Source organism: Echinococcus granulosus (genome assembly GCF_000524195.1).
Source record: "Echinococcus granulosus chromosome Unknown EG_S00036, whole genome shotgun sequence".
NCBI classification, from domain to species: domain Eukaryota; kingdom Metazoa; phylum Platyhelminthes; class Cestoda; order Cyclophyllidea; family Taeniidae; genus Echinococcus; species Echinococcus granulosus.
The window spans coordinates 701,108-723,197 of NW_020170416.1; the positions used below are offsets into that span (position 1 = coordinate 701,108).

At 43.7% G+C, this 22,090-nt stretch overlaps 2 protein-coding genes across 2 annotated transcripts; both read left to right on the forward strand. All coding sequences in view use genetic code 11, as the record gives it.

Annotated features, from left to right (window-relative positions):
• Positions 1 to 1,401: 1,401 nt before the first annotated feature.
• On the forward strand, positions 1,402 to 16,920 carry EGR_05191 (Protein unc-112; the record flags this gene model as incomplete). Its single annotated transcript, XM_024494440.1, has 3 exons — positions 1,402 to 2,664; positions 10,135 to 10,626; positions 16,192 to 16,920. 3 exons carry the CDS (start codon positions 1,402 to 1,404, stop codon positions 16,918 to 16,920), a joined length of 2,484 nt encoding a protein of 827 aa, XP_024351226.1.
• Positions 16,921 to 20,502: 3,582 nt separating this feature from the next.
• On the forward strand, positions 20,503 to 21,274 carry EGR_05192 (hypothetical protein; the record flags this gene model as incomplete). The annotated part of the gene is made up of 2 exons (XM_024494441.1): positions 20,503 to 20,806; positions 20,883 to 21,274. The coding sequence occupies 2 exons, from the start codon at positions 20,503 to 20,505 to the stop codon at positions 21,272 to 21,274; spliced, it is 696 nt and encodes a 231-aa protein (XP_024351227.1).
• Between the last annotated feature and the right edge of the window lie 816 nt (positions 21,275 to 22,090).

The window sequence follows — 22,090 nt, forward strand, 5'->3', positions numbered from 1 at the left end:
TTAGAACCAGAGCTGCTGACCCAATCCAGACTTGCTTCAGCCTCTACACGTTCACATCTTTTCCTCCTCGGATCTTCCACCTCTTCTATTACCCCCACATTGAGGTTATTTATAGATACCGTCACCGAATGCCTATCTTCAGAGATAACTAGGGAACAGTAACACATTGCCCAACCTCCTCCTCACACACGGTCTGCGCTTGTGGTATTTGTAGGTTTGTGGATTTGCTGGATAGCATTTGTTCGCAATTTGTTTCCTACTGGCACCATTAAGCCCCCCGAAGACCGACACTTTACGGGCGCAAGTGGCAATTGCCCTGCTTACTCATCAGCCATGTGGAACGCTGGTAGAGACGGCAGGCTGAAACATGTCCATGATGCCCAACTTCCCTTTATTGCACCTCTGGAGAGTGAAGGAAATAAAGTGAACTTTATTTGTTATTGTCTAATCAAACTTATCCATGTAGGTGAGCTCTTGACGGCTGTGAACTTTATAACCTACTACGTGGCAATTCCCACCTTAAATTCAACTGAAAACCGAGGAAGAGGATGCCGTATTCCCTTGATATCTGTCGTAAACAAGAAATAGGTTGAAAGTGGCTAAAAGTGGTTGACCAGATTTGGCTGAATGCCACTAAACTTTGGTGAAGGCCAAATTCACCCCCCCACATGATCCATCCTTTCGCCAGCCAAATGAAGAGATGCATCCAAGAGGTGGCGGATCTTTCCCTGGCGAAAAAAATGCCATAAATACTGTTTATAAATAAATCTGCTTGTCCTTCTTTATTCCCTCTTTCTTTGCGTATCCTTCGCAGGTGCCTCCGCATTACGTAGTGCGTCTGCGCAAGTGATCCACTTTAAGGGTTCCATCTGTTTCTAAATGAAATCACCTTACTACGCATGATTATAACTAATGCAGCCAGTTTCATAAGAACCTTGTGGAAAATTTATCATTAAAAAGGATTTGAGCTTAAAAGAATTTGCATTATTCTCGCCGTTGAGACATGGCACCATCCATAAAGCATCTATTTTGGCTCACTTCTGGAAAAAAATTGTAAGGTTATTTATCTGTCTACGGAATGCATTTAATCAAGTGATCATTCCAATATAATGTTAGACTCTATATGCGAGAAAGTTAACAAGTAGAGACGAAGACTGCCCAAATCACGTCGTTATTCGATGCCTTCCCATTGGCTACTTGGTAGCACGTGTGTCGACCAATGGGAGGCCAATGATGGAGGGCAGCCTACACACGCGCCAAGAGTCTCGCGCACGCGTTCATTAGCGTGGTGTGTGCACTGCTGTCATCCGACGTCTCTCCTGCTCATCCTCTACCCCCTCGACCTTTTCGTCATTGGCGAATTATGCTTCTATAAGCTCCTGTCGCATTAGCTGCGTTAGAATGATTTCCGACGGTGGGCACTATGTTGACGGCTCGTGGCTCCTGTCAGTTCGCATCGATTCTCTCAATGTGGATCGAGAGATGCGAGTTAAAGGTGACTGGTCCATTGGCCGTGTGCTTGTCGGCCTTATCGAGGGTCTGGCGCATCCGCAGAAGCTAGCCTGTGAAGCCAGCGACATCTCCCTCTCCCCCGGTATAATCAACTCGGGATGGTCCGATTTTGCGCTCTGGTGGCCCTTAAAAAATAGGTGGATTCTACAAACCCATGCCAGCTTGGATCAGTACGGACTGCAAGCGGATGCCCGACTCCACTTCATTCGTGTCCACGGTCGTCTGCGTGTTCAATTACCTGATCTACAGACTCGTGTATTCTGTGATGTAAATTTCACTGAACCCGTTTTTCGTTTGGTTATTCTCATATGTAAACATCTCGGTATTGCACACCCTGAAGAGCTCTCTCTCCAGTACCCAGATTTTGATAGATTTTGCATCCCTGTTCATGGGAAAATGCCCTCTGTTTGGAATGAGCAATGGAGCACTTTGCCTGCGTCGGCCAGGAGATCTTTCAAGAAACTCGCCTTCACTTCGCCATCAAAGACAGATTTACGGCAGAAGAGACCAGCTAGCTGCATCCTCTCTCCTACTGATCAAACCGATAAGCCGGCGCGGAATGTCATTACAAATAATCAGACCATGCTCCGTCGACCGCAGGTGTACGGTCCACCGAGAGTTAGAAATCGTCCGATTAGTGGGAATTCTCCATTGTCACCAACACGACCCGACTCTGTCTATCTGTCACAGTCACTCTGTGGGGCGCCGCTTAGCAAGCTGGAGATTTGTGACGACCCCAGTCTAATTTCGAGTCCACAGATGCCGCTTTCTGAAGCCCTAACCTCTGGTAGCATCCAGCGCCAATGTGGTTTTTTCGCTCGTGCTCGTTTCTCCAACGTTTGGCTTGAACTGGGTCGTTCCCTAATGGAACAGGGGATTTATCCTGCTACGCTTAACCTAGACGACACCTTGGATTCTGCCACAATTAATCCAGAAACCGAGGGGAAAGAAAACGGGGTGAATGGGGTGGAGACGGATACGATTCCTATGCTGAGATTGCGATTTAAGTACAATGCTTTTTATGATTTGACACTCAAGAATAGCGCCGTGAGGATTAACCAATTGTTCGAACAGGCTCGATGGTCAGTCGTCTCGGAGACGATCGAATGCACCAATGAGGAAGCAGCGCTTTTCGCCGCTCTACAGTTGCAGGTAAGAGCTCTACCTTCATCTACTACGTACCAAGACCTTATTTTATTCCCGATGCTTAGAGTAACTTGTTTACTATTTTTTTAACTTACGTGAAAATATCATCTCTAAAATCCTCCGCCGTTCCAATCCCTCACTTACAATAAAGAGATTAAATCAATCCACTTATTATTCCCTCTCTAGTAGAATTAGAATACTTTACCCGTCATGGCACCCCCGATACTCTAGTGCAAATTTGCCATCTTTTAGTCATATTAGGGAAAAATACAAGTTTGGGCGTATTGTCCATGTAGAAGAAAAAAGGTGAGGATACGTATGCATTCAGCCAGCCTATCGTGAGTAAGTGGCAAGGTCAGCGAATCAGTCGCGCGACCTTGAACTGACCAATTGGAGCGCGGCCAGTTAGGCCTACTGTCAAAATACATTCTTTTCGCGTAAAACGAACAGTCCGTAATCTGATTTTGCCTGTTATCATCTATAGCCCATCATGTTGGATGATTGGAATATAAATTAAAGTGGATTTTGCTTCCTATTTTAACATGAGGAGTGATTTCCTGTGTTGAAATTCATACACAAAAGCACAATGCCTTAGGAAAAAAAAACCACTTCTTTTGGTAAGCTCGATCAGTTGCGTTTGAAGCGAACAGATTGCATTCCGTGTAACTAGATTTTTCAGGGATTAAACAGATTTAACGAACAGTTTGACTTCATTTCACATCTCTTACCTAGGAAGCCTTAATTGCACTTCACTTCCACAGCGCATGTTAGCTGCTCTTTATGAGAAGTAAGATTTTTTTTCGAGTGTGATCCACAATGCCTTTGATCCAGACCGTTCCCATTCCACTAAAGAAATTTGAATCACATGATCACATGCGGTATACATTTGACATGACAGTTACCACCCTAATATCGGTCTTAATGCATGTGATGTAATCAGCGTCTTTACGAATCTACGAATTTTTTTCCTTTACCAATTCGTTCCAATTTAAGTGACAAAGGAGAAAAGTCACTAGGGGCGAACCACTGGACAAACGCCATTCCGGTAGATTATGTGACTGGCATGAGAACAGGAGGTCCCACCTTTTCCTTATGGTGTCTGATAGAAGTGATTCGCATCGACTTATCCCAGACAGGGCAGCTGATATTTGCAGATAGCAAAAAGATGGAACGAACGTCTTAAATACCACCAACTAACTAAGCCAAGCCTAGTCATCCAGCCCTTAAGTTATCCAGTTGCTTTGGCTAGTTTGGCTCAAAAAACAGGAAAAAACTGACGTTAACAACAGGTAAATCATCCCGGTGAGACTGGTCATTGCTTCCGTTTTGTCGCGCTGCTAGGCTACCCGATGGCGGCCGATTTTGGCGGAGCGGTAACAGACGATTTGGTGACATTTAAGCTGTGGGCAAAACACACAGTAAGGGAGGCTTCAGGTAAATTTTATTTGAAGCTTCTTTCCACCGTAAGCAAATTCCTTTTATCTGTACTTGGCATCAGGGAAAATCGCAGACATTTTAGAATTCTGCCTCGTTTATTTTCCTTAAAATCTGGATAAGCGGTGCTGAAAGGCGGCTAAGGGGGGTGGGAGAATGGCAGGCGAAGAAGACGGGTTGGTTTTAGCCAGGCAAATTAGCAAACTGAGATGGTAGATGCGCTAATGTAGTTTGGAAGAGTAGTGAATAGGCGATTCACTGTCTTATCTCTCTAACAGAGACCATGGCAGCGCTTTCAAAACGCAGCGACTAACTCAAGCCATTGAGATATTGATGACCTTAGTTTCTATTCCGTAGTTTGGGGTTAGGCAATGTTGGGATCGCGTCATATTGCAGGACCTGTTTTCAAGCACATGCCTTCTAATTGTGGCATTTAACCGGAACGCAGTATCACCGATATCATTCCACAGAGCTAGACACACACACAGGCATCATCGTTGGGAGATGCCGAATTTTTCGACATCGGGTGTTAGGCATGCTCCTGCTGACAGTAAGGCGGCGGATGGAGAGAGTGACAAGCGTCATATTTGGCCCCGAAATTCGTGTCCCTCCCTACTGTCAGATGTCAAGTGAAAGTAATTTTTTTCGTTTCGCCATATTTTATTGAGGTTCAGGATAAATTAAGTCGAAGGTGAATAGATGGGAAATACGGACTGGAGTTTGGAGTTAGCCTCATGAAGCAGAAAGGGTCTTTCAGGCCAATACGGTAAACGTTGTCATAATTCAGGCCTTTGAAACATTCATGGACCCCAAAAGCAGCATGTTAACGCCTACCGAGAGAACTCCTTAAACAGGATCATGGGAGAAACGATAAACCCCTGTAGAATGAATTACCTTAAAAGTACAGCATGCTTAATCGTAAAAGAACCCCTGTTTTGGGAACATTATCTAGCCTAAAAGGAGTCAAATTTAGGCTCTCATTCCCACCTATGCTAGAGCCCCTAAGTACACCTTTAGCTTTAAAAAAAATAAAATACGGAGAAAAGAGGCCCTCTAAGCAGTCGCTGAGATTTTTTACAGTCACCTGAAGCCAAAATGGAGCATAACTTCACTTGCTTTCTAACTCGTGTTAAAGCAACTGCATGATTTTCTTAGTATAGTTACAAGGCACCTGAAAAAGGAACGTCCTGTGGCATCTAATCCGTGATTGGTGGGTGAAGGTCAGTATCCACCAGTCAGTCATTGTGTCAAGAATTGTGACTATTTGCGGAGAGGTATCAAAATACGTGCAAATAACTTCGGTACTGGGTTCCAATTTTTTGTGGTTTAGTGGTGAGTCAGAGGGCGCGTCTTTTCGCTAGCTTGCACAACGGCTGCTACGCAACACGCTTTAGCGTGTTCAAACAGGGCGTGGAGTGATGAGCGGGGCCAAAAGCTTACCATGAAATAGCTACTTAAATGGATTAAGCGACCGCCAGATTCCAACAGTTTATTGGCTCCTAACCCTAACCCTAAGCAGAATAATGTGATTTTCATTTGCAAGAGCATAGAACTAGCAGTACGTCACAATTAGCGCCTCTGTCCCCACATTCCCAGCAGAGATTACGGGGACTTGACAGAACATCGGCAAGCTAATTTGTCTATTTATAGCAACGAAAGAGCGTTAAGGGATGTCTGGCATTATCAAGCCATTCGTGATTAAGAGGCAACAGTCAGCAGGTTACATTTCTCCCCCTTTAATGGTATGCTGTAAATAGGGATTTGTTACAAGAAAACAGGCCATTTGTTACCGTGGTATGAAAGAGGAAAAGAGGCGAGAATTTCATTAAAAAGGATAAAGAGAAAAGCGCTCTTTTCTTCCAATATTTACTTGCCACTGTTTTGCTATTTTCTGCAATTCCTCTTGCAAAATATTTCGACATTTTTGTCACTTGAGTTCTTAGTTCGGGACCAAATAGAGACGATGATGAAACTGGTAGAAAGCTACCTGCTACGTTCCTCCACTAGGATCCACGTAAGGAACCAAGTAGGACTCTGTTAATGACTTTCATTGTAATGTGACTAAAAGCCTGAGGCAGCATGAAACCCGTTGCGGTCAAACCACTGACGGGGCAATCGCACTCGCTAGTCACGAAACATCCCCATTTTATGCAAACAGATATTATTTAAGAAAAAGAGCCCACTTAAGTTCCGCTTTTTGACTCAGAAGTGACCCTAAATATGCATGTTAGTTGCAACACACGGAATCACATTGCTTTTGAACACCGACGGAAAGGCCACTTCCACGTGACCACCGCAATGGGATTTTATTAATTTCACAAAGGAACTATTCAGAGGAATTAGTCAGCAAAGCAACGTTTCCTCTGTCTATAATTCCCTTAAGGGAGCATATTTATTTGGGAATAATTCTCATACAAACTCAAAAGAGTTCAAATGCCTGGGTTTCCATGGCTTCAGGTTGCATCACTTGTGCCTTTCAAATGAGCTTTGACGGTTATTAGTTTTGCTTTGGTGGACTGTTTTTCGGCCGACGGCAAAGTTGCCTTGCCTACCACCGGGCCATCTTCGCCGCTGAAGAGGCGTCTGCATGTTCATGGTATCTTTCATTGGAAGATAATCTACCAAATATCCGAACACTTGAAGATTGCAGTCCATTTCAAGCTTATTTTACTGTCTCCAAGTTTAGTTGTTGATATTTTAGGCACTCGAAGGCATCTCGTGCGAAGTCGTTTTGAATTCATGCCGAAGTTAAAACCAATCACTGTGGTGCTTTCGTCTGACCTTCAAATTTGGCATTGTTTGAAGGCCCTTCTTAAATAAAAAACCCTTCAAAAGAGGCAATATCAACAAACCAAGACCGCGTATCGTGACAGGCGTAAAAAGGACTGCAGTTTCAAGGTAGACCCTCTATGCGAGTCACGAGTCGGTAAAAGCCGTACCGATGTTGGGGGTCAGCAAAATGTCATTGACCACTTAGAATTCATTACTTATTATGGTCTTGATATAAAATGTGAAGAATTTTTTGCTTAAGTGAACGTAGAAAGGAATCCGTTGGTTCTGGTGGAAGTGCACTGTGCATAGTAGTCATAACTTCGGCGCGTGTAAAGGACGTTTGCGCCCCACCCATCCGTGCTAATAACACTAGCAACACCTCTGGCTTATCCATCGTTAAACAGTCCCGTGATTCTGGCCCTCTTACTTTGTGTGCCTTGGGGGTCCGCTTTAGATTCATTTTACCAAGAGAACAAAAGTTAATTATAAGAGTTGTCAAACCAAATCGCATAAGTGGAGTGCATTACAACTGGCAGCTCAGGTACCTAGATTCTATTGCCTCTCCGTCGGTTGATGTTCCTCCTAATTTCCTTCATCTATCAATTTGTGTTTTATTTTGCCCTTTTTTGTCCGAATTCCACTCCACAAAGGAAATGTCACCCTTCCCTATGGCGTTCCATTTCTCATGTCCCTGTCCATTTCCCAGGCCAACCAAGGTCTGGCATTGAGGACCTACGTGTGCACGATCAAGATTTTGTGTAATGGAAGGGCAGGCAGGCGGTAATAACTGAGGCCTATTTGGATCCCAGTGACCTTAAACTAGATCTCACCTCCCACGCTATGAAGGCCATCATTTAGCTGTGGCTTTGTAGACGGTCCCTTTACGTGTTAAGATGTTAAATCTAACTGGGTTGTGGAGTTCCGTGAGCCCACTTTTCCGTACTACCATTTACAAATGCCTCAACTGTTTGATTGTTCTGACATTCATTTCCCAGGAGCATTGTCTTTCCCACTACACTGCATCTTTGAAACGCGATCAAGAAAAGCAAAGTTTGTAGAAAAATGTCATGAGAAAATTTACATGCCATCAAATCAAATTATTGTGAAACCATGTTATAAGGCCTCCACGGGCTGAAAGACGGTACCGTTGAACGTGATTCAGTAGGACAAAACGGAGATTGACACAGGCGGAGAAAATCGGGGCTGGTGGTGACTGACAGTGGCAGGATCTGTTGTTGCCTTGCTGATCTTCCACTGAGAGGATGGTGGCGAGTTGAAGCACTGAGTTTGAGAGTGTGGATAAAATGTAGATGATCAGTTCTACGTCCTCCACAATCTCCTCGTTACCGAGGTCTCAGGATGCTTTTTTGTGCAGATACGCCTTATCAATTGTCTTAATTAATTGTGCCACTTTTTTCTAAAATAGTTTGCTCCCTTTTCAAAAAGGAACATATAGGTGTGTGACAAGGAAATTCAGGCCAAAAAATCAGGACTTTGCCTAGCTCTCATGCTGCTAACGAATGTGTTAAAGGACTTCAAATAAATGGGGACACCACCATACTAGTCTTGCAATCACTCGTCGATTAACAGGACCTGTAAACAGTAAAACATTGCGTCAAAATCTAATTTACGAATGCGCCGGGTGTAACCACCCGAGCGAAACGAACCCCCTTCAGATTAAAGCGGCGATTAACAGACACACCTGCCCATGTCGCCCAGATCAGTCAACCGAAAGAGGTCCTCCTTCCAGCCCTCTTTTTACACAAGTAAATTTTCTGTGGCATGACGTAATTGCCTGTATCAATGGCAAAGGCTCAAATTTTTAAATGGGTACCCGGAACATCTTGAAATAATGAGTACATATGTGCTGGCAAAGGCCTACAAAAATCACTCGATGCTACTGAATAATCTACATTGAAGAAGGTTTTCATTACAACTTTTTGTCCTCTAAGAGTGATGCTAATTTAAATGTATTGGAGAATTGAACAAAAACTTTTTGGATTCTAGAGATTGGGTAAAATGTGCGGGGACTTCCTATAGGAAGGCTTATACCCTTTCTCCTGTCAATTCAGCTTGACTAACGTGATTCGCATGCAAGGTGTTGAGAAATAGTACAACAGCGAAAAGTTTGGATCCACGTAAATACAAAATGGGTTTTTCAGAACCCTTTAACCAATTTATTCAGTCATTTTCCGCAGCTATTCATTAAAATAACCTCCAAGTGGGGCAAAAGTTCGTGCGGTTTTTGGCGTGGCTCCGTGCTGCGGCTTGTAACCTGAGGGCATTCTGAAAACATGTAGTCTCATTTATATATACTATGAGGTTCAGACGGACGTTGTTCCCCCTGTATGGTACGCTTCAGGGCATTTCTTACCTCATATCTGTTTTCTTGATCCCCTGTAAATTAACATGACCGTGCACTTGGGCCCAAAACTGAGGAAGCTCCCCGCATTACATCTGTTAGAGAGGGTGCACTAGCAGGACCTACTGTCCAGAAACCATTTGGATTTAGTGGTGAATCACTTAGAGACGGCTACATCGCATATGAGAGAGAAGGATCTCCATTTATGATGAATTTAATGAAGAATGAGGTTTCGATATCGAGATGATTGCGTAAGGGAATTCCGGTAACGTGAAACGGGGGAGTCGTGGAAGTTACTGTTCAATGATAGATGACAGATCAATCAGTCTATCACTTCTTCCACGCAAGCAATAAAGATGCAGCGTTGTTAGATCTCCGGCTGGCTGACTAACTCGGTTACCCTCAGATCACTCACTATCCTCTTCAAGCTTCAAAGTCAATCGCTACGTCGTCTTCACATAGTAATCCTGTTACTACTGTCCGAAAGTAGGCACGAAAGCTTTTCGCTGAGAAACAGCTAGCAGTAGTGAGTCACGGGCGAATATTTCCCACGCCAGACTTCAAAACTCTGTACGAAACCTACCCGTAAGACGTTTCACACTTTAGTTAGGACGGGAGGAAAGAAGAGGGATGTTGAAACGTCGTGAACCATCCCTCACATTTTGCCAAGTGATTATTTCCACTTTCTTTTGGCATAAGACAATCAATCAATCGCACTGGAACTGCAATAGACAGGTGGAAGATAAAGGTTGAATAGGAATGTTTGCTAGATTTTCCAATTTTTGGGAATTTCTGCTACCAAAGCATCACAAACTAGTTCAGTTACCTGATCTACACAGTCTATTTTATTGAGCCAAGTGCCCTTGATTGTATCACCGTGATTTTTTAAACCTATTTGCATAATTCAGCTCCGTCAAATCAGCAGTTCCTCTGACCCCCAGTCCAGTAGCCGCGAACCCCGATCTTTCTCAATCAGTGGTGAGATAGTGGAAGTGAACGGTCACAGTCGATCTATCTCCCCTCCGCTCTCTCACCCGGTCCGCCGTCCCTCGTCCTCATTCGGCAGCGACGCGTTTATCTCTAGACCCGCTAACCCGTCGGTGCAAGATCTAGATCACGAAATCGATCTACTGTTAGATGACCTCACCACCACCTGCCTTCAACAGGACCGCAGTAATCTAATTCGTGGGGGGCCCAGCAGCACTCATCACTTTCCTCGCCGCTTTTCAACACCCTATCGACCGCGGTGGGAGCGAAACAGCAGGAATGGAGGTGGAGTGGAAGTCTCGCTGCCTGAGTTGGCCGCCTATTTGAAGGTCTGCAAGCCTCGCGCCTTCGGTATCAAGACCTATCGACGCTTCTATGTGGTGCTGAAGAAGACTTCCCTCCTTATATTTAAGGTTAGTGATGTGAAGTCAGTAATCCTCACTTTGCTGCGCCGCTAGGGTTGGAAACAATCCCTAACTCGAGTTTAATCTTTTGGTAAGATTAGTTAGATTTATATTTCGATACTCGTGTCAACCTCGTCAGAGTTAGCTCCCCAGTTTTACATCAAGTTTAGTGCAAATACGAAATTTTAACTAATGGATAGTGTGTTACCAACATTTATGGAAATATTTTTGAAATAAGGTCTTGAATGGTTTTTGTTCTGTATCCCTGACTATTGTCTAAGGTCAGGTCCACTCTTCAGGATTTACTAATAAGGAGGCAAAGCCTTGCAACTTCTGACTTAATCATTCTCTCGTGATTTGGTGCAGTGATTAACTCTATGTTAAACTACTCAAAGGATTCAGTCTCCGCGGATTGTACTCTCGCCCCCAGCCATGGCTTTTGGGTCAGGCTAGTAGCCTCCCAACTTCTCCATACCTTAATAATATATTTGGTCTTTCACAGTACTTTGGTTTGTTACGATCCCAGAAAAGACTTGAGGCTCCTCGTTACTGGTAGTAATGGGACCTGCTTTGCCTTGCAACCTTGAAGGTGGATTCAGAAATTGAGTGTGGCGTGTTCAAGTAATTATTCGAAGTTCATGTATGTTGTGATGGGCGGAAAGTTCGCCTACGTTGGCACTGGTGTAGCATGTTGAGTAGTTTCCTCTCTTGCCTCCGACTTCGATTTCTTCGATTGGCAAGACTGAGTGAGGGAGGCTAATTTGTACCTGAGTGGGATGATAAAAGTTTACGGGTAATCGGTGTTCGGACCCTCCTTGGTGATTGTTGGGGTCTTCTGGCCCTCGGACTCTAGGTAAACTTTCCAATCTGACGAGTTATCATTTGTTACAGATGGTAATTACAAATACACATGGAGTTGTGAAGAGGACGATGGATATTTTGCATGATTTTTTTGTGATACGAGGGCACAACACTCATGTCCCGCTACTAGGGTCTGGTAAACACAGTTTAACCCGGAATGTGATGGCGAAATTCACCGCCTGTAATGGTATCCTCAGCTAAAATGTGTCGAATCGGTATCCTCTAATTAATCTATATAGTGACGGTGGCATGCAAAACGACTTCATTTCGCTTTAAAAATGCAAAATAAGGTACTCAAAAGGATAGAGCTAAATTTACAACCATGTAAATTTAGAAATGCCTTGCTTACAGGCAAGGCAGTGTGACTCCAAGCTTTGCTCTTCGCCCAACTTTCTTCCTCCAGACTTCCCATTTTATTGTGCCATGGTACTTTCCACCAAAAATTTGAGGATCTCCTCTAGTCCACGGCCACAAAGCTGGAAATTATTGATGTTAACTTGTTGGCCACTTTGTTTGCTGCGCAAAGAGCACATCACCTCTGTAAAATAACTTACGAACCTCTAAAGAAAGCCTATTAAAGAGTGTCGAAGAGTGGTAAAATAACAACCAGTTTCTGCTCTCTCTCTGTGGTGGCCTCCGAAACGACTGATTCCACTTCTGATCATCCTTTGTGATGATCTTATAAGTGGATGCTAAATGACTCTTGAGATCATTGGCATGGATGTTGATAGCCCTCTCGACAGCACCTCAAGTATAGAAGGTAACTCTACTCAAATTACCAGCTACAAGGAGTCAAATACCCACAAATTCTTGCTAAATGAGACAAAGTAGCCTTCATTTCAAACTGTCAGAAGTATACAGTCTCGCTGATTCCAAGACTTTTCGAGAAGTGAAGAAGCATGTTAAGACTGCCATTTATCACCATCTTTGAGAACGGCATGATCGTGCATGCATGAGCACAAACACGGTTTTAATGAATCATTTGCACCGCATCTGTGGGAGGTGGCTCGTGAAGTAAGCATCAGCTTTTCTTCTCTGCTTCGTGTTGAAAACTTACACTGACTGACCTCATGGGGGAGAGAATGCGCTACCAATAAAGTAGCTTCAAAACTAAGTTAAGGTACAAATGCCTTTAAAAAGGCTGGATCTAAATTCTCCCCCATCACATTCTCGAACTGATATGGTAATTGGTAACAGACTTGGAAATGTTGTGCACCATTCAACGGGTGATACTTCAGGAGTTTCACCCGTAAGATGACAGCACGCTAAAAAGCAAGTATTTCTATCGTTTGATCCGGTAAAAAAGGAAAACACTTGAGTTGTCAAGAAAGCGATAGTAAAACTTGAGTGGGTGCCATTTAAGGTAGAAATGAAGTGCCCTTCAGAAATGTGATTTCTTGAACCATCCAGGCTCATGGTGAACTTTTCTATCGAGCTTTCGGAGGAAAGTAGTCTCTTGTAACAACTCTTATAAACTGCTGTGGTGCTTTAGATCACTTGAGACAGAAATAAATGACGGGCCCTAACCGGCTATTGTAGTGCCTGAAGCTCCTCTACAAGAGAGTCTGACGGCTTTGAATTGGTGGAGCTGATTGCATTTTGGCTCTGTCCCTGGTAAACCTCGTGCATGAATGCATTTGGCGGAAAATGTGATCCTGTTAAGAATTAATCTCTGTCAAATAATAGCCATCCGAAAATCCTCCTACCGGCGTTCTTCCCGTCTGCCAAATGGTTAGAGGATAGAGGCTTGGGTGCGTATTAATGCTTCTCCCTAATGCAGATATTAACAAGCCGGGTTGTTTGGCTGCCTAGTCTAACAGAAACACTTCAGTAAAGGATCACAATCAGCCGTCGCGTCTGCGTAGTTGACTCTGGGGAGAAAAAAAGAGCTAAACAGGTGCCAAGTGCCTCTATGCCTCAACATATCCTGAATGGAATGTGCATGCAGGTTATTTTTTGAAAGAGAGGGGGGGTGGTCTGTTCCCTAGGTTTAGCCTGGCTGGAAGATATTTAGGAAAACTATTCGGCGTATTTTATCTACGATGGGATGTGTCCTCGGTGCTTTCTTGGGTCTGCATGATATCAGGACAGATTTTGATGCTGATGTTGGTGCCGAGCGTTCCTACCAGACACAATGAATTGCTTTCGCCTTAGATTACCAAAATGAGAAATAGATTGTAGATCTCTGCGTTGGTGTTATTATCGCTAGAATAGACAGAAGAGTTGGCCTTGCATACTCCTTCAAAGACTGTCTTTCGGGTGAGGAATGCACCGGTCAAGTACCGCAGCAGCCCACCAAAGGCCTCTTTAGGGTATCAAACTCATTAGACGCCAAGTTTGGCGTTTTAGGATAAGGTGAAAAGCGTCTTGACATACAAATACTCTAAATTAGAGATGTGGTGCATTGTACAAGCCACTTCCTGTCAGAAATCTCTTCCACGTCTTGATCGCGCCTTCACAACAAAAAACACTTGACCACCCACAATTTCATTCATTTTTCTGTGCAGGCCTGAAGAAAAAATCGGTGTGTGGAACTAGCATTTTTGCAAACAGGAAACATTTGGTGCAATAATGTGTGAATGATGAATTGCATAATAATTGTAGCCATCTGTGCCAAAAGTCGAGGCAAAAAGAATGGCGGAAAAAGAACAAGACCTTTCCTAGCTCCCAGTCCCACCAAAACTCAGGCGGCAGTAGAGGGAAAACCTGTTGGCAAACAGAAAACCCAGGGGAGAAATGTGTATCTGTTACCTTGGGATGGCGACCTAAAAGGCAGAATTTTAGGGAATTCGGATTCCACTTTGCTGCCCCCTCGAGATTACTTCGGTGGCAACGACTTTTCAGCGATTTGGATAACTATTATTTAAAGTGTTGCAGCTTGAATGGGCGCGCTGCTACCATTACAAAGCTTACATTTAAGGTTATTATCCTGTTAAATGAAAAAAAAACTTTGCTTTAAGTTAAAAGTTACGAAACTTGTTAATGCGTGGTTTGGAACCGATCATTCAACCTCCTAGATTCTTTATCCTAGTGATCGTTCATTTCTATGTTCAATAATATACACTGCTTAAATTGCGAGCATACTGGTCGTCCTCGGCATCAGCTTGGATCTCTCAAGTAACAGACGGATTGCCAAAATTAAGATCGTTTGCCAAATGGGCAGTTCTCCCTCCGACCAATTAGCTACCAATCGAGTCTGAGTGCTCATTGGTTGATCGATTAAGCCGAGCTCTCCCGAATTTGCACTTAGCTAGCCTAAAATAAATTTGTCAACTCCTTTACCAACATTATTCGCTAGGTGACAACTCAAGGCACAATTACGAAATGCCAAGGGCATTCCCCCCTGAGTGATAAATCAAGGTCTCCATTGTATGCCTCCTCGCCTTTTGCTCTGCCTTTGTCAATCGGAAGTTAGTTAACTATTCTCCTTTCACCTGGGTACTGTTATCTGATCTCCCAAAACAATTTTATCAGCGGGTGACTGCCGACACTTGGATGTCATGAGAGTGGGTTTCTAAGACTAGTGCCGATTTCTTTCTCAGGTGTAACCTTCCCATTTCCCATTAACCATTTGCGGCGACACGATTCACTAGCGTAATATGCTCAATTTTTCTCTCTCTTGAGTTAGTCGTTATACTCTTGGACCGAGTAGATAATTTGGATGAGGACATGCTTTATTGGGTAGGGATAAGTATAGGAATACGTAGGGTACGCTTCCTCCTCGGACGCCACCGGCGCCCTATCCGCCATGAACTTCGTACTTACAAACCGCCTCCCACCTTAAAATCAGACCCACTACTGAGCCTCTATTCTGCAACGACAAATTAAGGGCAAATTTAATTTCTTGGGGTGTAAAGATACCCTTTCCATGAAGCATGAAGACTCACAGTGTACTCCGCTGGCCTCTCATTGTCCTTTCAGGGTTTATTAAAACATTGAAACAAATTCGATTCTTCCCAGGGTGTAGCAAATCTGCCATTTGAAACGCGATTTGACATATTTCAAGGCGGTGCTATGCCTTCGACGTGTAACTTTTCAGCTCGTTTCCTGAGCGCTGAATCAATAGCATCGGCCCACTTTTCATATCTAGGGCAGCAAAATTTCTACTGCTCATTTTAACCTTCGATGCTTGATAGGATGTTTTCTTCAACTCCTACTCTTCCCCTAAGGCGATGGAAAGGGGCTTGACTTCCACAATTTACCAACCATTGTATAACTAGGGAGTGAGAACTTTACACTCCATCCATCCCTGTAATGTGGAAGATGTAGAACTCGACGCCACTCTATTCACTCTATGTCAAGTTTTCCAAGTTTTATTACCTCTTACTTGATATACAGTGCTCCCTTTCCGCACGTCCAATCGGAAAATCGCTGATTTTTCTCCTCACTACTTGTGATCGTGTTGGTACCTCTCTCGGATGCATATTTTTGGAAAAGTAGAAAAAAAACCTTTTTGACTCTTGTAACCCTATTTTAAAAATAGAATTCAGCCTTTTGGCTTATGAGGGAATTTCTCTAAATAGGTATTTCAAAGAGTTCTCAAAACCAAGGTACTTATGCACAGCTAGAAAATGAAAGATAAAGTGAACTTACGTTCCTACTATTATGTGCCATTTGTCCAAAAATTTGAAGAAATTATCCCAAATTGTCAAATACTTGAAAGTTTGTTGAGATTTGTCATTGATTTTCGTATATTTAAAAAACAAATGGCAGACTCAAGAGGACTGTCAAAACTCTCAACTTCCTGTGGATTCAGTGTGCCTCCTGGGCTGCGAGTCGTGGCCCGATCTCAGTCCCACCTCAGATCGCTATGCACTGCGAATCTTCACTCCCCTACTGAAACAAGCTCTTCCACTCTCCAGCGCACTGCGAGCTGACAGCGGCGTAGTAGATGGCGGAGGCATGGGAGACAGTGATTCGGTGTCCCTGACTACGCGACTGAAGCGCCGCGCTTCACTCCTCTCCCTCACTTCTCTCGGTGGTCTTAATGCAGTGTGTGGACGTGCGGTGTCGCGTGCCAGTGGACTTCTCAATGAACTCATTCTCCGCTTGCCCGACGAGGCGCACTACATAGAGTGGGCTGCAGCTGTCCGCCTTGCTGGCAGTCTATCACTCGGTTGCTCCGGCGCCGCCACACCCGAGACGGTGCGCCGACTCTTTGAGGCAGAGAAGCGTGCCACCACGAGTCTGCTACAATTACTAACCCCACTGCCAATGAAGATAACCTCACTGAGGACGGATAGTAAAAATCCTGTTGGGGCAGCGGAAAGACTCTGGCTACTACAAAATATCTCGATCATTCTTCCATACCGACTAGCTGGAGAGCAGGCCGGAGGAGGAGGCACGACGCAGTCCAAGGCGTCAGAACCGATTGTGCCTACTACCGGCGCTCTATCGCCGGCTAAAGAAGAGGTTGGCAATAAGCGCTTTTCATGTTTTTGAGATGTCTCTACCTATTTGGAAATATGGAGAAATAGTAATCTTTAAAGTGGAGGATCATAACTCGTGATTTCGTAAACATGTGTGCCACAGAAGAGGCTAGGTCTGTAATTGCTTGAGTATCCTTGACGATGTTAACGCAAGCAATTAGCGCATACTAAAGACAACTTGTTCACCGACGCATAAAACTCCTCGGAAGTCGGTAATTCATCTGCTGCGTCATTTGGCCATCATTAAGGCGGACCTGCCTTCTGCCAAGGCCAGCTCCCTTACCGGCCTTAAAAGCACTCATTTAAGTGCGGAGATGCATAAGTAGCTGGCACGAAAATGTGGTAAATTACAATTACAACTTGCAGGTTACCATGGCGGTAAGTGGGGGGGGGGGGAGGGAAGGAAAGTAAGAAGAATTTATGCTTTGCCTGAAAAACACGAGTTGGTGGTTTTTACGTGTATGTTGAGTGGTAGCCACTAATTAACGCATCTTTATGCACACAAACATCTTTGAAACATGTAATAAAAGGGACTACTCTCTCTGCTTCGCTACAAAAAACAAACCTAAACAACACATGTTAGCATCGATGAGGGATAACATTGGAATCCACCTTTTGGTGGAACTAGTTCAAAAACGGGTCTGGGTTTTGCGATATTCTTTTGACAACCTGGCGTGAATGCAAATTAATGATCACAAAGATATTATGCAAAGTCAAGACTGAGAGACAATTAGCAAATCATCTCAGCTTTAAAATGTGGTAGATTTTTTGCTCCAAAGCCAAGTAAAGGCCTTTCCTTTCGGCAAATCATTGTATTAGTACGTTCATTTAGCGGGGGAGACTTCGCAACGCCCAGCACTCGGTGATTTAGAGAAGTAGTAGGAACACCTCCTAAAATCCACTGTTTATTCTGCGGCTGAACTAGCTGATTTATCACTCGAAAAGAGTTAGTCTTGAGGTGACACCTCCAAGGACTTTACAGCAACCCTACATTTGTCCCATCACAAATGATCCATATGATGCTTCAGATACGCCATTCGGCCAGCCACTTTTATTCAAGATAGATGTTAAACACTGCGTTTTATCTTGAGATGTCTTGTTGATCAGGTGATGATATCTGGCAGAAGTTTGGCCATTTTATCTCTTGATATCTTTTCCTTAACTACTATTCGTCTTTATAAGTAGTATCGGCCTAAATCTAAATGTATTTGATCTATACTTTTCACGATAACAAGTTATTTAGCTGCTGACCAAATTCTAGTCATTCAAATTTAAATTGATAAGCTCTGAAAAGGATGCTAAACTTTTTTGCTGAAACCTCTAACTTCGAAGGATAATTGCGGTAAACTAGGCCACGGTTCGCTCTGCTAAGATGAGTTATGAATCCCTAAAAGTTCAGTCACATCTTAAACCGGACAACTTGTTACATTATTTTTGGTTTTATTCTTATTTACAACTAATATTTAATTCATAGCTTTTAATGCTCCTGGAGTTATAAACTTTTATCTTGACCTGTTTCGCAAGACTATTTTTGAGGTTTCATTCCCGAACTTCAGCTCTCTGAGATAAATACACTGCCTTCACTATCATTCACGTTATAAAAATTGTGTACTTTATGGAATGCTTCAATACTCATTGAGTGGCCTACATCAAAGGGAGCAGAATCGGGGCGTCACAGACTTGTGACGGTGATGGTATACTCTAACTCCGAGTCAACAATGGATGCGGCCTCCACTTTTGAAGTAGTGTTTGATAGCAAAGAAGTTATCGAATTGCTCACTTTGTCCAATTGGATTTATGCCCTGATACTTTGAGAAAAACTTGGTTGTCTACCTGATGATTTAAAATGAAATTGGGAGTGTTAAAAATGCAGTGGAATGTTCATTTGTCCTGGAAAGTTTGAATTGGCTTCCAGTCCTAGTCGAAAAACCTTACTAACGCGGACTATCAATCCATCGTCTTGATTATGTACCATAGGAGTCGAAAATAGTGTCTTCTTTGCCATCTTCATTTCATTGCGAAGCTACTTCCATCTACTTTCTTCAATTGTGAAGTCGAAGGGTCAGGCAGAGTGTTTGATTTGCAAGCAGTTTTTTATTGACTGGAAGATTGTTTGTCCTAGAACTTTAAAATGCCATACCTCCTGTCTGGAACGGATGCAAATATTTTTCAGCCTCGCGTCACAAATAAGCATACCGCTTTCAGTCAAGTCCGATTTTCAGAGCTATATCTGTAAGATATGGGAAAAAGGTTTGTTCGTGAAATCTTCCCTTGATCTGGCTTAATCTCCTTAGTTTCTTGTTCTACATCGTCCCACCTGAAATTGACGCAAGTGATTACTCGGAGGACCAAAACACGAAATGGATGATTGTGTGATGTTGGCGTTGGGTATCGTAGCCTAAGCCTCCTCCGCCTCCTCAACCACTACCTATTATTTTTACTGCTGCAGAATTTTACTGCTTTGTCTAGACAGCCAGCCCCTCTCGCTCTCTCTTTTTCTCTCTTTGGCTTCGCACCTCCCCTGACCACGTGGAGGGTGTGTAAAACAGCGCGTAGATCAGCCTTCAAATACCTGGCCAGACAGGCCCCCACCCGCAACAAGGGTCTAAACAGTTGTGCTTGTGTGTGTGCGTGTGATGCGTCGATGGACCGATCGGGAACAAATGTTCTACTTAACGAGGCACTTTTAAACTCTTGGGCAGGCTAAATACCACTTTTATCGTTTTAATGTAATCTTGTCTTTTTACGTAGGAGCCTTGTAAGACAAAATTGCAGTTAGATTTAGATAGATGTGAATGTTGTCGACGAAATTCAGTTTACTTCCTTGCTGATGGAATCGTCTTAGAGAAATGCCATGAGTAAAAGTCCAAAAGGACTCTCTTCCTACTTTGTTCGCACTGCAGTACACCAAATCCCTGAAAGTGTATTTTGGCGTTGAATACGCTGGCCCGTGATCCATTTCCGTCCTACTTCGAGCATTCAGCCTGCGAGGAAAGAAGCGTGGTGACATATTATGTGGCATTTTTGTGACAATATAGTCATTTGTGTTTGTGTTTGACTCGTTGGGAGCCTCTCCCTTGACATCTCAGTTAGCTTACTGTAAAAACAAAATTCCGATTATTTGTGACCAATGCACTGCTGCCAAGCCTTCAAATAGTAATAAATTGGGTTCAGTACAGTTTATTTCAATGAGAAAATTAACATGGCAATTAACAAGAATGACACACCGCTACTGAATTAAATAAGTAGGTAGTTATCTGCCCTGCCAACCTGATATCACAGTAAGGAAGGTGGAGGCTTACGAATAGTTTTAAAGCAAATTTTGGGAATGATTTTCATCTTACGCACACTCCTTCAGCACACTGATAAAGTTACCTCAAGTTAAATCTAGTTATTAAGTCCGTTAATAGCAAGAGGGCTATATTTTACGGTTACCATTATTTCGCTCGTAGATTATTGATAATTCCAGAATCTTTCAGTGTTAATCTGTCTCAGCACACCAATATTGTTATCCCAATAAAGTAAAACGTGAAACGTCTGTTTATTCTTCACGTACATTGGTTATTAGGCGAACGAGAGACTGGTGCGTCACATAATGGACATCCGTGGGCGTCTGACGGAGATGTCAGCGATGGAGGTGAAGTTGCAGTACATTGGACACTGGCAACAACTCACAGGCAATGGGGTGATTTACTTCGTGGCACGATTTGAAACCAGTGTACCAGTTGCGACAGCATTGGGACTGCCTGCTGACACTCCCGATCAGGCCTACCGCACCCTCTCATTCCATAGCTCCCACATCCATCCCACCTCCCGCCAAGTAACTATCTCTTTTAGCCGTCGCGATGAGGTGGTCGGTATTGGGAACGGGCGCGTTGCCAGGCATGATCCCACCACTGGTAAGTGGTAGTGGCAATGTTATTTCCCTCCACTGAGTCAGCAGTTCTAAATTATAGAACCGTGATGCTCTTCTAGGTGAAATTCACGCAGCATGGCGGTTGGAAGTGATTCAAGGCTGGAACGTTAACCGAGAGTTGAACGAGCTTGTCCTTATGCTTGCTCCAACCGCAACCTCTCCTTCCACCACCACCATCACCACAACTATTAACACCACAAAGTCGCACCTCATTCCCACTTCCTTTCCCTCCACCGGTGGTCGGGTGGTGATTCGGCCCATCGGCGTTCCAGTGCAGAAAGTGAGTGAAGTTTTGGGAGCAAACGTATTCCTTAGCCTTCGTTCACCCACTAAGAGTCAGGAGTTGGACGAAGCTCTCTTTTACCGTCTTATCGGTGCCAGTCCTATGAAAAGTCTCTACGCCAATATAACCCCTGCCTCCACTGCCGCTGCCACGACTTTAGCTAGATGAGTCAGCACTTATCACAGAACGCCCTGCCCTCATCTTTTCGTCCCTTTCCTTACCCTTTTCTCCCTTTGTGTTCGTGCATTTCTGAGCTCTGTTTCTTTGCCATTTATCTCCCACTCCCTTCGCAGCATGCGTCGGCATTACCTTGACAGTATAACTTATACCGGACCTCTTCTTCCTCTATGTTGCGCTACCTGTTTGACGCCTGTTTTTCAGCAGCAACTTAAGCAAAGGCCTACTGATGCTACTGCCATGTCTCGCACTGTGCTCCTCTTTTTGTATTGCCGCTCATTGCGTTCTCTAAAGTGCTTATTCCCCCAGCTCTTGAACATTTCGAAGAGTTTCTTACATTGTTCGCTCTCTCTTCCTTTCTCGTCCTCCCTTACTTCTTCTAGTTTTTGTGTACAGACACTCACCTCCTATCCCTATTACCCAACTCGCTTGTTTTGATTTTCGGTTTGGACTAGTTCGAACTGATTTGTTTCTTTTCTCCCCTTATCTTCTATCAGAGTATATTTACTTTGTTTTGAGTATTCCTTTAGTGATTTTGACGCAATTGTGTGTAGTTTGAGGACAGCTTCTCACAAATCACATGTACCTCTGGTATGAGGCAAACACATCAGACGTCTACGCTAAACCCAGATTTTGTATTTGAGGAGTGGAAAATGGGTCTTGTTGCTCTTTCTAACAGCCAGTGCACAATTTTAGCCCAGTCTTGCCCTTGAACAGTTAATCACGATGGCAGAATGGAATAACACGTTGTATTGAAGTACCTCGTCAACGGAGATGTTGAACTTGAACTCACGTATTTCTAGCAAC